This window comes from Scophthalmus maximus, chromosome 18 (genome assembly GCF_022379125.1).
Source record: "Scophthalmus maximus strain ysfricsl-2021 chromosome 18, ASM2237912v1, whole genome shotgun sequence".
NCBI lineage: Eukaryota > Metazoa > Chordata > Actinopteri > Pleuronectiformes > Scophthalmidae > Scophthalmus > Scophthalmus maximus.
In genome coordinates, this window is record NC_061532.1 from 3,652,398 (window position 1) to 3,669,710 (window position 17,313).

At 43.5% G+C, this 17,313-nt stretch overlaps 1 protein-coding gene across 2 annotated transcripts in view; it reads right to left on the reverse strand.

Moving 5' to 3' along the window:
- The window catches only part of ube2j1 (ubiquitin-conjugating enzyme E2, J1), a 34,442-nt gene continuing 17,129 nt past the window's right edge, over positions 1-17,313 (reverse strand). The window contains exons 5-8 of one of the 2 annotated variants that reach the window (XM_035616733.2): positions 14,553-14,658; positions 5,937-6,066; positions 5,299-5,433; positions 1-2,189 (exon numbers count right to left, since the gene is read on the reverse strand). In XM_035616733.2, the coding sequence (XP_035472626.2) occupies positions 1,890-2,189; positions 5,299-5,433; positions 5,937-6,066; positions 14,553-14,658 (671 nt within the window). In that variant the 3' untranslated portion in view covers positions 1-1,889. Of the gene's footprint in view, positions 2,193-5,298; positions 5,434-5,936; positions 6,067-14,552; positions 14,659-17,313 lie in introns of both variants that reach the window. The other variant, XM_035616732.2, reaches the window with a different exon arrangement.

Sequence of the window (17,313 nt, forward strand, 5' to 3'; positions counted from 1 at the left end):
TTGTCTCATTCAAGTCATTTATTTTCCGTTTATATGCCAGTAAACCAGCCGAACTGAAGAGGAAGATATGGAGAGGTTCTGTGAATAGTCAATGGATATTCACAGAGAATCTTGTGCCGCCTTCAAGTAAAAACCTGGACACAAACAAACAGGTGTAAGATGTTGCTGAAAGAAGAGGAAGAAAAAAAACGACCAACATAACGTCGTTCCATCCAACCTCCATGTGGCTATTGGTACGCTGAGATGCTGCTGTACATATTAAGAAGAAGAAAAAAAAACATCCAACAGAAGGAATTCAAATTGCCTCCCAGGGTCTCATCAGAGAGATAAACCCCTACTCAAAGTTTATCAAAGAGGGTAAATGTGAGACGGTGTTCGGGTCTGTTTGTACGAGAGGGAGGGGGAGGCGGGGAGCTGTGTTTGCATACAGCTTCAGAGAGTGTCAGTCAAATGAGATTAACGCATGGGGGGGGGGGGGGGGGGGGGATTTCTGAGATACACGCAGAAAGAAGAAAAAAAAAGACTCCCTGATTCAAACAAAAAAACAGATGTCGACCGTTCCAGGTGTGGAAGCAGAGCCGGGCTGAGTCGAACCTGAACTGAACCCGGCCGGTTTACCGATGCAAATAATCCCCTGCAGTGATCTCATCAGTACACGTTGCCATGGCGATATTTCAGCTGCCCTATTCTGGAACAGTTGCCTCATTCTGCTGACAACCGTCCGTGGAGAGCGTGGTGATGTCCACGCCCTGCAGCCCTGCAGTCGCACACTGCAAATGGTCACAGATTATGGAATAATGTGCTCAGCCTGCAATGATCCGTAAGTGACTCCCGTGGATTTCTAACAGTATACGTTATCTACAGCTGCTTCAGGCTGTACAGGGGGGGAAAAAAAACAACTTCTCACCCGGTTCATCGAGTCCCTTGCAGAGGTCTGAAGGCAGCAGGACACAGTGTGCGTCCATAAGTCTGCGGCCTCTGATCGGAGACGTGCAGCCGCACACACACGCGCGCGCGCACAAACACAAACACCAGGGTCCCACATCAGATCACCAGGCCTCACCGATCACTGCCTCCTTTCCTCCTTTCCAACATACTACAGTGGGATTCTATGCTTTGTTCTTGAAATCACATCGACTACAACGTGATGTGACCATTTACAATGTGAGTTACGGTGCAGGAGAATTAAAGGTGACATATCATGCTCATATTCAGGTTCATATTTTTAATTGGGCCGACAACTTGAAAAGGTTTACATGCTCTGATGTTCAGAAAAGGCATCAGTGTTCTTATACTGCCCATTCCTGCAGCTCCTCTTTTCACACTGTCTAAAACGCCTGGATTTCTTTTCGCCCCGCCTCCAGATAAAACCCATTCTGCTTGCTGGCTCAGTCTGTTTTGATTGATCAATCGATTTCAAAACATGTAGGAAATGTCACGCCCCTTCACCAGAAAATCCTGTTATACTGTCATTTTAATTAAATAAAGATAATAAGCAGCAGACAATTACACAGAAAGGGGGGGGGGGGGGGGCTTATCACAAGCAACAAAACTTCCCATTCTTTAAAAAAAAAAGAAGAAAAAAAAGCATGATACTCTGGAGAGTAAAATTCACATTGATTAAAAGACACCCTGGAGGTGCTGTGGTGAGTGGAGCGCCTCCCCCTACAGGAAGCAGAGTTCCTGGAACCCTCCGCTCGGACACCACAGAGGGTGTGTTGGCCACTGCCCTCGGCCCGGCTTCCAGTGCAGCTGGTTGTAGTTCAGTCAGGGTGGCGGCAGGAAGGGCTGACCCGGGGGTGAGGAGGAGTGGTGGTTGTGGCCTTTGTGTGTGTGTGTGTCTGTGTGTGTGTGTGTGTGCGTGTGTGTGTGCGTGCGTGCGTGCGTGGTCACAGCTCGTAGTCAAACTTGTACTCTTGAGCCAGGTAGATCCTGCGAAAGATGAGCGCAGCCAGGGCCAAGGTGAGCACCACGATGAGGACGGCCGAGCCCGCGTGGCTCTCCTCCTGAGGCTGGCGGGCAGCCGCGGCGAACGCCCCCCCCGGCCTGCTGGCTGGCTCTCTGCTGTCTCTCCGAGCCTGTTGGTCCTGCTGCTGTGTGCGACGCTGGCGGGGGCTGAGCGGACGTCCGGTGCCGGGGGCCGCGTGGGGCTGTGATGCCTCCACTCCTGTGGCTGCAGGCGCCTCTGGCTGCTAAGGAGGACAGAATTGGGAGTTACTATCAGAGAAAGAAACACAACTAGGCAGAGGAAGTGAAAACAATAACTTTATGTCCAGTGGAATCTGTGATTGTTGCCTTTAAGTAGAGCTACAGCTTATTCACGGTGATGTTTGCTTATGTTTCTGAAGTCTGTTTGTGTTTATGTTTCTAACATGTCAGAATCACAACCTCTGCTCTTTAGCAGCCACATTCCAACCTAATACAGAGCTCATTTTCTGTCAGTTTCCAGGCTGAACAAGCATTACTACATGGTGCGGTCATTGTCTATCACTATGTGATCCATGATGTGGTCTAATGAAAAGGATTGCCCCCTGGTTGACAATTGTATGCCCCCGCCAACAACTCAAATTGTCGTTCATATCCACGTTCGTCCAGACTTTTATCACAAACATAACAGCGCCGAAATATTCGGGTGCTACACTTCAGCTTGAGTACATCATTTACAAATGTTCACAGGTTTGGAGATTGCTGAGGATTATTTATAGATGTCTGTTGCTGTGTCCTCTCTACTTTGCTTTAAACAACATCTGTTTTCTGGCTCGCATAATTTCTTAGTTGTCAATGACAGTAATCTGAATATCTTTGTGTTCTGAACTCACACACAACAGCATGTTTGATGTCATCGTCATGGGCATTTGTCAATTATATTGCCTCTTTTTTTTTTGTCCAGGCAATTGATTAAATGAGAAATTAATTCGTAGATTAATCAGTAACAGAAATTATCATCATTTGCAGCCCCACTCTGCAATTATGTGCTCGCACGCACGCACAAGCATATGTGAAAAAGTGTCTGCCCATAATAAATACGTAAATAAAAATGGACAAAGTCAAACGTGGCTAGAAAATGAAGGAGGAGTTTATGATCTCAGTCGCTAGTTTCTTCTCCAAAACAGCGTGATGTCCATATCGTAAATTATGGTCTCACGATAGAGCACCGTATGCATTGGGGCGTGGATGCAGCGTGATTGACAGCTGGTTCGTCCAATAGGTGTATGGTTGGAGGTTCATGTGGACGCACAGTGGAAGAGCTCTCAGTCGGACCCACCCCCAATTCTACATCCGGTTTCAAAATAACCCACGGAGAAGCTCGATGCTACAAGACGTAAACCAACAGGTGACGTCAGCCTGGGTTGCCGCTTGGCTAGAACCCTGAATTCAACTGTTCTAAATGTCTGTGAGACATCTTGTTCCTTCAGAACAGAAATGATGTGTAATTCATGAACCCTTCCCTGCTCAGCACAAATTTTTTTTTTTTTTTTTTTAAAAATCGCTCCCATTTTTAGCATAAATAACTTAGTATCCGTTCGGTTATGATACTCATGTTCGTTCAAAGTGACCAGTGGCGACAGTATGAGTCGTCAGAGTGAGGGTGCGAGGAGGACGACTAACCAATGAGCTGCGCTGAGGGCCCCAGCTTTTTACATAAAAAATACTAACTTCCCCCAATTAGAGAGGGGCTGGAGGGAGACCGGGGAGAAACTGGGGGAGGCACTGAGCAGTACACAGACATCTCACATATCGAGGGACTGCGGGCAGGCCTGCTTCCCCCCCACCCCCCCCACCGAACCACAGCGACAGATGGCGGGTCTTATTTTTGACTCACAAACATTAATCTAAGTTCGCCCTCTGCTCTGCACCAGACGGACACTGTGGTTCTGTGGGCAGCAAAATCAATCCTCTTTAGGCAACCACGCTTTTCCCCAATCTGAAGCCGGGGGGAAACCCATGGCATCCAGCTCCCACAACACATCGACTACGATGTTGAGAGAGAGAGAGAGAGAGAGAGAGATGATGTCTGCGCTTGATTTCACACACTAACCCGCTGCAAATAAAACACGGCTGGCCCCGCAGAGTCATTTCCTTCCACGCAAATTTAAAATGATTTTGGAGCGCGGTGGGACGACAGCAGGTGGTGAAGAGTGCCACCAATTAAAAGGGAACAATGTGAACGACGGGTAAATGTCTGCCTTTTGATTGCACACCGTGGAGCTTCAGGACACCCCACTGCTCCGACCAGTACGTCGGAGCTTAAGTGGATTGAGAGGCAAACTACAGAACGCTGACGACAGGTCTGCTCCTTGATTATGCCAAACATCAGGAGAAGGAATTAGTGGGGCTTGGAGACAAACAGAGACGTGTCATATTTTTCAGTATGTCAACAGACGGCATTTCTGTCCCCCAGTAACAACACAGAGGAGCCAAATTGAAATTTACGGACAAACCGTTATCTGGAACAGTGTCTACTTGGTGCTTTTCATCCATGTTTTTCATGAATGAAATTGAAAATGAAAATTGAGCATGAGTGAACAGGGACCACCCCCCCCCCGACTCACTGTGAATCACTGCAGCAAGGTGAGAGGTTAAACATGTAACATCATATTTAACATCAATTTTCTTACACTATTCATTATTAGCATTTTAGCTCTCCCTTTAATATCTCTGGTTGTATTAAGACATTACTGGCAATGCTGCAAATTAATAAACACAACTGTTTTAGAGCAGCATTGGATTTTTATATAAGGCTGAACATTTAATTAACTTGGTAAAATAAAACATAAAAACGGACAGAAATGATATGACAACGATATTACAAACGTAAAACACCTAATTTGTTACAAACCAGAATAACTCTGCGGAGATGTTTCTGTTTACTTTGATCCCTAGTGGTTTGTTACGTAGGCAACAACTACTGCGGTGCACTACAAAGACAACTGTAGCACAGTACAGTACAGTACAATATATGACATTGGCAGACATGATTAAAAAAAAGCTTAATGCACAAGTAAACAAACTAAATATAACCTTGACAAAAATGTATAATTATAAAAAGGGTCTCACTGTGATGAATCTCAAGTTGAGTGACATAGCATGATGAAATTAACTTAAAAAAAGGGGCTTGTTGGAGGACAGTTCAACCACGAGACAACGGCGTGGTTTGTGAAATGGTTGCCGGTGATGTTAGGACATTTGCGTCGCCAATGAGGTAAAGACACGGTGTGTAAATCCAGAGGGACGGTCTGCTCTGTGGGTGGTGGGTCGGGCTGTGGGCGGGTTATTATGTGCTGTGTGAACGCCTACCTGCTCAGCCTGGGGCCAGTCAGCAGCTTCCTGGCCGGCGGACGTGGAGGCGTCTCCCTGGGTGAGCGTGGACGTGGACGCCGTGGCTTCACCTTCGCAACTCTCACTCGCCTGTCTGGATGAACTGGACTCTGTCTGCATTGACACCCACAGAGAACGGCAGTCATCGACATGGCGACAGGATAATATGAACTTCAACTGCCGTCAATAAAACTCATCACTGTATCACGTTTATATAGTTTCACATAAACGTTCATAAACTGTTGAGTTTCTTTGACAGGAGCTAAACGAAGATTGAAAAATGTTTCCGTATTGTTATTAGTATTTATTACAATTTACATTAATTAATATTAGTATTAGAGAACAGCTACAGAATATAACATGCAGTTAATTTATTTTGTCAACATCTGTTTTCAAGGAACAATTTAAATTTTAAACAAACAAACTGCATGTGATATCCTTAGAGTGCTTATTAAAATATATATATGTGAATATTTCGCACTCCCATGACAACTGGACAAACTCACTAATGATCATGTGAGATCAAAATCCCCACAACAGCTTGTGCGTGGCCCTTGTGGTGGCAAGTCAGACGCGGCTGTCTTTTGTGACCCGGTGTAAATTTGCAGTGTTCGTACCTTGAAGTTGATTTGCTGAGCCAGTTCTTTGGCCTGGTGGTCCTCGGCGCTGGGGTGGCTGTTGGGGGTCAGGGCCAGGAGGGCAGAGCGCATGGAGCAGCCACACGTCTCGCAGCAGAAGTCCTGGGACCTGCAGGAGAACGGAGGGGTACATGGTGAGGTTATCCTGCTGCAAAGTCACCTTTCAAAACATTTGGAGAACACTGCCAATTTCCTTTAATAAATTACAAATATAATTTTTTTACTCAAATGTCACACTTCCCTTCCCTTTATGCAATGCTATGGCGTGAAGTGCAGTTTGGTGTAATACAACAGACCTATTTCACTCCACTGGCAGCAGCACCTTCTCTTAAACACACAGCTGTGTGACAGCTGTGTTCTTCAAGGTCAATTCTGGTAGTTACTCCGGTCTTATTCTCCTTTTCATTTAGCAACATGTAGACGCTGTGGTAGCACCTGCTATGAGGAGTTAACTCATTGTAGTTAATAAAATAGATACGGATTATAACAACGCTGTCAGTGTGGGCGGTGTAGCTAGGTAGCTGGCAAGTGATGCAGGAGGATGACGTTGCCGGATCGTAACACCAAACTATGAGTAGGTGATGGTAATTCAAACTGCTGGAAGACGTCAAGTGGGCAAAACACCAGATTCTGGTGATTTTGAATCTCTGAATAAATCAGACGTGTGTGTGTGTGTGTGTGTGGGCAGTAATCCACAAATCTGGAACCGCACTGAGGTCTCATTACTTTGGTGAGTTAAACTTCTCAAAAAGACCCTTGAAGAAGTGATGATTTCCCAAAAATGTCCTCACTAGGGCAGTGAAAACATCCATTAAAACACGCACGCACGCACACACACACAAAGAGCTCTAATTACTCAGGTATTTTAATGTTACATCACACAAAGTTAGCAGCCTGTGCAGAGGCTGATATCATTGATTCATCTGGACAAAATAATGTAAGGAGAGGAAAGTTTATTTGTATACCTCATTTCAATTCAAACAAGGCAGTTCAAAGTGCTTTCTATAAAATACAAAAGGCGTCATGAAAAGCAACATAAGAAAAACTAAAAAGACGCGTTTAGAAAGAAATTAAAAAAACGTAAATTGAGAATAAAGAAAAACAAGAAAATAACAATACATAAAAGTAAACAGTGCAGTGCGGTGTAAGAAATGAGTAATTATCTGATTTAATAAAAGGCTGTGGCGAACAGGAAAGTCTTCCGCCTTAATCCGCAGCAGACCTGCAGGTCTCTGGGAGCTTGTTCCACATATGTGGAGCATGAAACCTGAAGGCTGCTTCTCTCTAGGCTCAGTTTGGACTCTCGGGAGAGAGAGCAGACCCGCCCCAGACGATCTGAGGGGTCTGGGCGGTTCAAAACCTAGCAGATCAGAGATGTATTTTGGCCCAAAACCATTCTGTGCTTTATGAACCAACGGCAGTTGTTTTGAAGTCAATTCTTTGAAAGACGGGAGTCAATGTTAAACTCTGAGAACTGGATTGATATGATCCACTTCATTTACAGTCGATAATAACAGTCGTCAAGTCGACTGAAGATAAATAAGAGGTATGGACAAGTTTTTTTCAAAAGCCAGCTGAGACATGAGTACTTTGATCCTTGATATGTTCTTAAGGAGGTAGTAAGCTGACTTTGTATTTTGTTGATCTGGCTGTTTAAGTTAAGCCCTTTCTTTAAAGGTGACCTATTATGCCCATATTCAGGTTCATACTTTTAATTTGGGTTACCACTTGAAAAGGTTTACATGCTCTGACGTTCAGAAAAGGCATCAGTGTTCTCGTACGTCTGTCTAAAACACCTGGATTTCTTTTAGCCCCGCCTCCCGATAAATCCCAGTCTGCTCTGATTGGCCAACTGGCCCAGCCAACTTATTCCTATAAAGGTGTAGGAAATGTCATGCTTCACCCTGTAAGAGAAAAGTGGAGATTCTCAGATTGCAAGCTGGGTCACCCTAAGAAGGCCCAACTGTGGCATCAGGGTGGGAAAGAAATCTGAACCAGTTGTTCAGAGCTTCAGGCTGTAGGGTTTAGCCAGCTCACGACAAAATAAAAATCACAGGGTGGTCTTTTTTCACAGAAAATGGGATTTTTGCATAATATGTCACCGTTAAATGGTAAGTGGACTGTATTTACATGGCGATTTTTCTAGTTTTAACGACCACCCAAAGCATTCTAAAGTTCAAATGAAATTCACCCAATGAGACAATCACCCTTCTTTTTTTAATCACATCATTCTTACACTGGGGCAATTTAGGGTCAAGTGTCTTGCTCAAAAACACCGGAGGCCACAGGGATCGGACCATCCACCTTCTGGTTAGTGGGCGACCCGTACTATCTTCACAGCCATACATCCTTGTTTATGAAGTTTTACAGATGTTTAGACTGAGCTGCCCATACAAGACGTGCATTGGCATCTGTGTGAAGTAAACATGAGACTGTGCTTATGGCACTGGGTGTTGCCTGGTTCTTTGTCTTCACCACCATATTAACATGCCAGGTCCTTGCTAAGGTTTCAGACTGTGGCCTGCACCTTTCGGCCCTCGTGTCAGGCCTGGAAGTGGGACTGAGTGCAATTTTGCCAAGAGAAGGATCAACACAGCCGCTTTAGTGCAGTAATGTGAAAAAAAACAGATCATAATGCAACACATGAAGGAGGTTTCTGTGGATTTTTCATGTAGAAGCTAATCATCCTTTTCAGCAGCTAATGGACTGATGTTATAGCTGATGAATCATGCTCTAACTCCACATCACAGCTGTACAACCCCTCGGGCTGAAGCTGGCATGGATACATTTGGATACATTATTGGTATTAAATGATCCAAACCGCCATCTTTCTCTGGAGCAAAACGGAAATTGGATTCTATTTAAGGGAAGTGAATACGTACACGGGGAAGAAGCTGGGCTTAATAGGAGTCGGGCCTTTTGCGAGGCTCAGCAAATGTTTCCTTATGCCTCCAGTCATCTCGCCACTGGACTATGACAGCTAAAACATGCAGTCTATTATATGTCTCCTTCAGTGGACGCCATGCAGACAGGCTCGTGTCCCCTTTTAGACACAAGCACTGATCATCAAGAACACATCTCAGCTCAGAGAGATGCCAGAACCGGAGATTTGGTTTGTAAAATCCGAGATGCCCACTGAGAGGACGGCATGAGTGAGTGACCCGATCACCGGTTCGCGAGTCATGAAGTGGGAGGGTTTTAGAGTCCAGAGGCAGTGATCTTCAAATCCTTTTTAACAGCAGCATCAACTCACATCCTGATAAAAAAAACCAATTCTGGTAAAGTTCCAGAACAAGACAGCCCAACACTCGTGTGTGCACAGGCAGAGATTCGAGTGTAATCTTCGCTTATTCTTCACTGCCTTCATGTTTTGTGTGGCTTAAAGTGTGCGCACTTGAATGATTGCTCGAGTCAAGATTACAACGACGCAGAAAAACATGGGTGTTTGGAGAGATTGTGGCAAGGCAGTAGGATGCGGACGGAGGGAGGCTTTAATAGAAGTCTTTTTGCTCTTTCTTTCGAGCCTTTGAGAGTGGCCACTCAGAACAATTTGTCACTTGGATGTGGTTTGACTTGCCATATCTGTTAATTAATTTCATATGGACCACTCGGTTGGAATAGTCTTATCAGAAAATAAAGGGTTGTCGAGGAAAATGGTGGACCTTAAAAGTTTGCTGCACCACAATGCCCTGGCTAATTAAATGTGTGTTAATGCACATTCGTTTTAGATACTCCAGGTAGATATGTTGGAGGATAAAATTGGAATTCAAAGCTGCTGTGTGTTTGCGTCTCAACGCTCTCTAAACTCATAAGGCGATTATTAAGGGTGGGCTTCATGGACTGAATGTCATTTGTAATTGGCACCTACTGACATGTTGCAAAATGATTAAGATTCTGCAGAAAACACTCTTTCTTGTGTCAGCCCCAATTTATCTGTCGAATTGCCAATTATTAATGCACACTGTGACAAGTGCCCCCCTGGCCCACCACAGGCGAGTCATGGTCTACGGCCAAATCACTGCTTACACAATGGCAAGGAACAGGAACATGTTGGCGCCGTAGCCCAGGGGTAGAAGAACATAATTACTGTACTGAACTACTGTACCCAACACACATATTGTATCTTAACATAATTCAGCAACTAACGAGAGGATTAACCATTATGAGCAGCCTTTGCCATAGGTAAAAAAAATACTAAGGTGGATGGACACACACAAGCTCTTTTAGCAAAATACATTTATATTTATATCTTTTCAATTCGGATTTCTTGTTAGGATTCTTTGACACAACATGAAGGAAAAAAAGTGATTGCCAATAGATGGTGGTAAACTGTGGCCATAAAGGGACGAACAGAGTCAGCAACAATTGCAGCACCACCAACAGCCTGGACTGTTGACATAAGGCAGGTTGGGTACATGGATTCACGCTGTTGATGCCAGATTCTGACTGTATCATCTGTAGCCTCAGCAGAAATCCAGATTCTGACCAGACCGACCAGGCTACATTTCTCCAGGCTGTCGAGGGGGCTGTTAGTCTGTGTCTCAATGCAGCCTCGGATTTCTGCTGTTGGCTGACGGGTGGAACCTGACGTGTTCTTCTGCTGTTGCAGCTGATGCGCCTCAAGGTTTGACATGTGCATTCTGAGATGCTCAGCACTCAGGCTTCGTTATCAAAACTTTTCTGTCAGATCAAACCTGTCTCCTCTGACCTCTCTCGCCAACAAGGTGGCTCTCAGAAATGGTGCAAATAAATGCAAATGACTGAGTGTGAAAATCTCAGGGGATCAGCAGTTCAAAAAATACTCAAACCAGCCCGTCTGCCATCAACAATCATGTCACGGAGATCACATTTCTTCCCCCACTCCGGTGTTTGATGTGAACATTAACTGACGCGTGTACTATCTTGAACTGTATCTGCAGGATTCTATGCTTTGCGCTGCCTGGAAAATTGCATGAATTACCCGGTCTACAGGTGTTTGAATAAAGTCCTCTGAGAATGTATATCACATTCAACAGTTTTGTCAACCTTTTTTTTGATAATATTAATTTTAATTCATATTAATTCATATTAAAATACTTCCGTTTTGAGTTTTAAAATGGAAAGACGATAAAAACAGAATGTTGATGATTTCTGTAAATGCTGTTTAAAAAAGTTTTAAACTCGAGTTCGTGTGACAGTTTCAGCTTGAACCGACAAAGGTCATGTACAGGAGAGAATCCACTGTCAACGCTCGAGCTGTCATCTTCTGCACTGTACTGTATCTGCTGTAATAAAAGACACTTCAGGGAGTGATATCACTTTGAGCTCAGCATGACTGGAAGCATCCCATTAAACTTAGCTTGAGCTAAAAAAAGAAAGAAAAAGAGAAGAATGATAGTAAACTGATCCCCAGACTGCCCTTAAACATTACTAGACTAAAACATTTTCCCCACTGACTTCTGCTTCCATCATGAGCTGCAATTTTTCAATGACCAGGGGAAAACATCACACTTCCTCTGAAGGCACGGAAAATAATTTTTAAAAAAAGTGTGCTGACTCCTCTGAAACACCATTCATCAAATCCCACACTGTCAGACAATGTGAGTCAGTAGAATTGTCAGAAATGTCATCTTTCTCATGTTACCTGTATACATTTGAATCATCTGCACTAGTGAGTCAGAACTAGGCGAAATAATCTACACAAGTGCATACCTCGCCAAGGCTATCGCCTGATTTTACCATGTTGAAGAAAATGAAAAAAATTCCTTTATCTGAAACCCCTTCCAAAATGTAATGGGTTCTTCCTTCGTGCCTCGAAACGCTGATGAAAACAACCCCCCCTCGAATATAATTATTCACTGTGCACGAACATGACTTACCAGATGAGAACATGTAGTTTGATTACCTCTACCTGTGTGCAGTTACTTTATAATGCACACCAGGCTAACAAATCCTGCACGTTTTAGTTCATATCTCCTTTTACTGCTCAAACATGTCCGGAGTGTAGCCAAATGATCTGCTGCTGCGTGAGCCACCAAAACCATGCAGCTGATATCACGGTGCTCTGAGATGAGAGCGAGGCACTGACGCTGTGACTGAGAGCAGGTAACTTCTGCACGACGGAGGCGTGGGCCGACAGTCTGGGTCTGAGTAATAGGAGCCCGCCATACACTGACGACAATCATCTGTTCTCACATATCAGCTTCTGAAGAGCTTTAAGACGAATGCCAAGTCAGCTTCCTTTTACATGCAGCAGCCTTTTGACTGTGTGATTTTAATACGGACTACAATCCCATTTATCTGTGAGGGTTATTAAGGAGAATATTACCTCAGTCGCTGACAATCTTGAAGCTGAAATGAAGAAAAAGAAGGCTGCTGGAGAGTTACCTGCTGCTACTCTGTCCAATGAATATAAATATCCACCCCCTCAGTCACTTTAATTAACCAGCTCATATATTATATTATACTTAGGTTTTACCTCACAGCGACAAACACCACCATGCTGAGAGCTACGCTAATGTTTAGAGCTGCAACGGTTAATTGATTGATTGAAATTTTGATAATTGATTAATCGGTTTGGGTAGTTTTTAGGGAAAATCCTGTGATTTCAGGTTCTTAAATGTGAATTTTTTCCGGTTTCTTTGCTCCGCTTTGACAGTTTACTAAATATGTTTGGTGTGTGGACTAAACAAAACGACATCTTGGGGTTTGTGAAACACGATCGTCAAAAAAACGTATCGCTTAATCGAGAAAATAATCAACAGATTAATCTATAATGGAGATAACCATTAGTTTCAGCCAAGTAATGTTTCTCGCATACCCACTCGCTGATTACATTAGCATTAAAACTTTTACAAACTCCACTGTCACAATACCCACATGTGTTTATCCTCTGGAGAGCACAGTGAGCCATGATTACTTTACTTTGAGTCCAGGTCATGGATATGATTAACCTCACTTTCTGCATTTACTGTGTTTACGTAGCTGCAGCTGTATTGTGTCTGACCTGCTTGCAGCTGCGTTCTGCAGCGTTACCTCTGCTGCTTGTCTAAAAGTGGGATTAAAATTGTGCAAAAGAGTACTTACATGTCTCAAGTCAAGCATAATTCCTGGGAGACTCCGCGCACAAACAAACTGCACTGCTAGCAAAACAAGTTCAGACTTGTGTTGTTGTCAGGTCGACACACTGTACAGTAGGAACTCCTCATTCTGCCATTTTTCTGTGGAGTTTTGTGAAGCTTTAACTCCTACTGAGAGTTGAACAAGAGTCAACACAGGAAATAACAAGTTGCAGTAAATGTGAAACTTATTTGCGTGACTCAAATTAACAAAAAGAAAAAGGATGATTAATATGGGCAAAGAAACTGCACCACTGATGATATTTTTTCACTATATTCTTCAGCAGCCTTGTCGCCAGTTTTCAAGGGTTTGATGTGCAATTTAATTAAACTCAAACTATCCTCATGTGTGTAAATACTGTCTTTATTTGGCAATGAATATCTTAATTCAGTATTTTTGCTAAAGCCTAGCTTCTATCTTTTCCAGTAATTCGTTGAAAGTTTATTATCTTGAGTCTACTTTAATTTTTCAACGGTCAACATGACCCTCTGGTAAAAACATGCAAAATGACCTCCAGTAATATCATGATATATGAAACGACAGCAAGTCTTGTGTTTTTATGAATCGGGCACCCGGCTGTCAGGAATGACTGACATTTTTCATATTTATTTCTGTGACTTCCCTGACCTCCGCAAGGCCCCACGTTTGTTGGTCCAGCTACATCTCAGGCTGGCCAACTCCTGTAGCAGTTTCCATGTCAGTCGTAAACTCTGAGGGAAATTTTGGACAGGAGCCTTTTTTCTACTGTGCTTTCTCTGATTGACAGCTCTCCCCGATCACCAGGGGCATGAAAACAGTAGATGAGAAAACCAAAGGGAAGTGCTGTCTCAGCCTTAGACCGAACAGAGAGAAAAAAAAAAGTTTTCCATCAGGGAGATAAGCAGCCATGTATTTATAGCAAAGAGTGTCTTAGAGTCTATCTCATCTCCATGTGCTAATGAAACAGCCGGCTGATCAAGACCCCGTCTCACCCACTAATAGGAGAGTGGCTTTAGCTGGAGCCTCTCATATTCTGGCTTTGTACCATTTTTTCTCGGGAGGGAAACGCAGTGTGAAATGAGGAGCTATGTGCCCACTCATGCTCCCCCCAGAGACTGGGTATTTTGGCGATAATGAATTTGTCATCTTGCAATGCGGCTGACTTGGCCGGGCTCCTTTCCCTTTGTGACCGGGAAGTTATTAGAAGGAGCCACGTCCACGGAGGCCTCGGGTGCTGATTATGTTTACATGTTTGTACAGTTTGCTTTGTTCCCATCCTCAACCTGTGTGTTTGTAAAATCCCACATGCAAGATCATATCATCAGGGAATCGGTCTATCAATGCATTGCAATATATACTTTTTGCCAATTCAATATTGATTCAGAAAATCTGTAAATCAATACCCAGCCCGACTCCTCACATTCCCCTCATTGTCGTTCTCGATCCACAGCTCTGCATTCACAACGCACGCTCTGCCCAGAGTAAACACCATAAATATGTTCATCCACCAAATCTTACTTTTTGGCAAGGGCCCTCCTCTCCTCCGGGGTATAATCAAGAGATCCTATCGCTCCCTCTCCTTTTGTTGGCATGAATCCGATTATAGCTATTAGGGCGGTTCGGACTGGAAGAGAAACAGACAAGAGAGACAAAACAAAAACAAAGAGGAGATGAGATGAGGGAAAAATTTGAAAACAGAGCACGTTAAACATTGCTTGTTAAAACAGAGTTGGTCAAATTACACGACAGGCTGCACATGTGGTCATGTTCCGAATCCGCGTTACATAAGTGGGAATAGTGCTTTGTTTTCCGAGGGTAAGCCTGGATTTACCCCGATGCCTGTGCAGACAGTCACCACCAGTCTGTCCTCACACGTTCTCCAGCTGGCAGGGGACACATTTTACAATATGGTCAGGGTCAGGGGTTTGCTGGGGTTGATCCAATACACCGAATAAAGCATCTGGAAGCCCATTATATGTGTTTCTGATAGATAAGCCCACTTTACAGGTTTTTTTAAACTTTGAATTATATTTTAATAACCACCAAATATTGACACCGACAATCGCATGGACACTATTTTTCCAGAGTTTAGATGTAAAAGAACCATTCCAGTGACATTGCTATTATAAGTCCAGTAAATCCTCTGTGCTCGCAACTTACATTATCCACAGCCATTTAACAATTAATGTGGTGCCGTGATTTTTCAAATGAGATGTTGCTAGCGTCCAGGGGCTCATTGGTTTCAGTTGATTCATAATTCATACAGACTTGAACATGGCTAATGTCTCATACTGAAACACATCTGCACTGGTTACGAGCTGTGACAGCGGTATTGTGAGTATGTGTGTGTGTGGGATAGATGATAAATGCAGTCCCGCAGACAGCTTCTGTGGTGGGAAGTACCACACAGGCAGTTCAAGTACTTTGCGGTGTTTTTATGTGTTTGTCGACACAAAAGAATCACAGTGGTGCAAGACACATGAAAGCTTACAGGTGTGTGTGTGTGTGTGTGTAGTTCAACAGGAAGGCCAGTCTGACGACAGAACTTCTCCTCACAGCTGCTACGTGGCTTTGGTGTAAGGAAAGTCAACATGTAAACCTTTATCAGTTTGTTTGTCTATTTTAAAAAGTTTGTTAATATAAAAATACATACAAGCAGTAAATGCCCAATTCCTCTATATCAAACTCTTTGGATGGTCAGACCTGGAAAGTTTGCATACTAGTTAGTAAGCAAACAGCGGTCAGCACTGGATTAACACTTGCAAAGTAGTGACATTTTGAAAAGAGAAGGTCAGGCCAGCGAATATGCTTATGAGGAGTTCAGACGAGGAGATGATTACACTTTCTATGGAATGACTTGTGCCATATCAGTTGGGACCAGAGTGTACTGCCGAGGTGAGCAGAGACACAGGGAAAGGTCAATAAGAAGGGGACACTGCCTCCCGACACCGTCTACTCAACCTGAACCATGCACTCTGGAATGAGCAGACAGCAGCTGGAGCTGTGCAGTTGAAATATATGCCAAAATATGACGGATAATCGCTGAAGCCCTGATGCAACGCACAGAATGATTCTCTGTATTTACTGTGCAGTCAGAAAAGACTGTGGTGTACAGTATGTATCTGTTATCAGTGCTCTCTAGAATCCCCTCTGTATAGTAAAGACTAGTCCTGTTTGTGGAGTAAAAAAAAAAGACAATTTGCTCTATACAATGTTATAATATTGTTGTACTGCAATCAACACTAAGTTCCTATAAGAGTAAATCCTTTAATGAAACGTATTTCTTATTGTGCTCTGCGTTCTCCGACTATTGTTATTTGGCTTCAACATACAAAATCACTGGAATGAGCCTTTAACAAATTATTGATAAAAGGCCGTTTCCTTTTGCTGAAATGCATAATTTATTTTATTTGCTCTGTGGTTTATTTGTCCCCTTTTTTTTGCTTCCACAACACAGGTCCAGCTGCTCACACGTTTCAGCTACGTGGCAACAAAGAGTAAAAGCAAAGGCAGATTTCCTTATTCTCTACACCTGAGAGCAGCCAACACTTATTGATAAAGTCCATTAAAGCCGCACTCAATTAACATTCATTTGTGTGACGGTAGATATATTTTTTTTACATTTTTGTGATGTTGATTTGTGACGGGCTCTAAGTCTTAGGGTCTTTCCACAGGTTTTCAGCTTCCTTTTAGTATATTATTTGCTTTTGACTACCAATCACTGTGGCCTGATTTCAACTGGAGTTCTCCAGGTAGCATATTCAGGTTTCTCAAAGGTATGAGCTCATACGAGCGCTTATCCATGAATCCTGAATCCAGGATATGTTTACATAGACGAATGCATAACCACGACACTCATAAAAAGTCATAATCAGGATTCTACTTCATGTAAACACACTCCTTTATAGTAACCATTACCATGAACACATTTTAGTAATTACATCTCATCCTCCCATATGGTGCGTATCTTAAAGGGGCAGTAAGCGATTTGGGAGAGAACATGTTTCTCTCTTTGTTGTTGTTGTTGTGATTTTCCTGCTCTGGCCCGTGACCTTGGGTATGTGAGACCTATGCGCTAACCACTAGGCCAAAAGACCTGAGTTGCTGCACTACCCGCTAGCATGTCTCTTAAAGTTTCGACGAGGGATGTTTACAAACTGCACTCGCAGCGAGCCATTTGTTTTGTTTCCGATTTACGGAGCCGGGGCTGAGACGAAAAAACGGATTTTTGATTTTTTGACATGCCGTGTAATTAATCACATAAAAATGTCACGGCAAT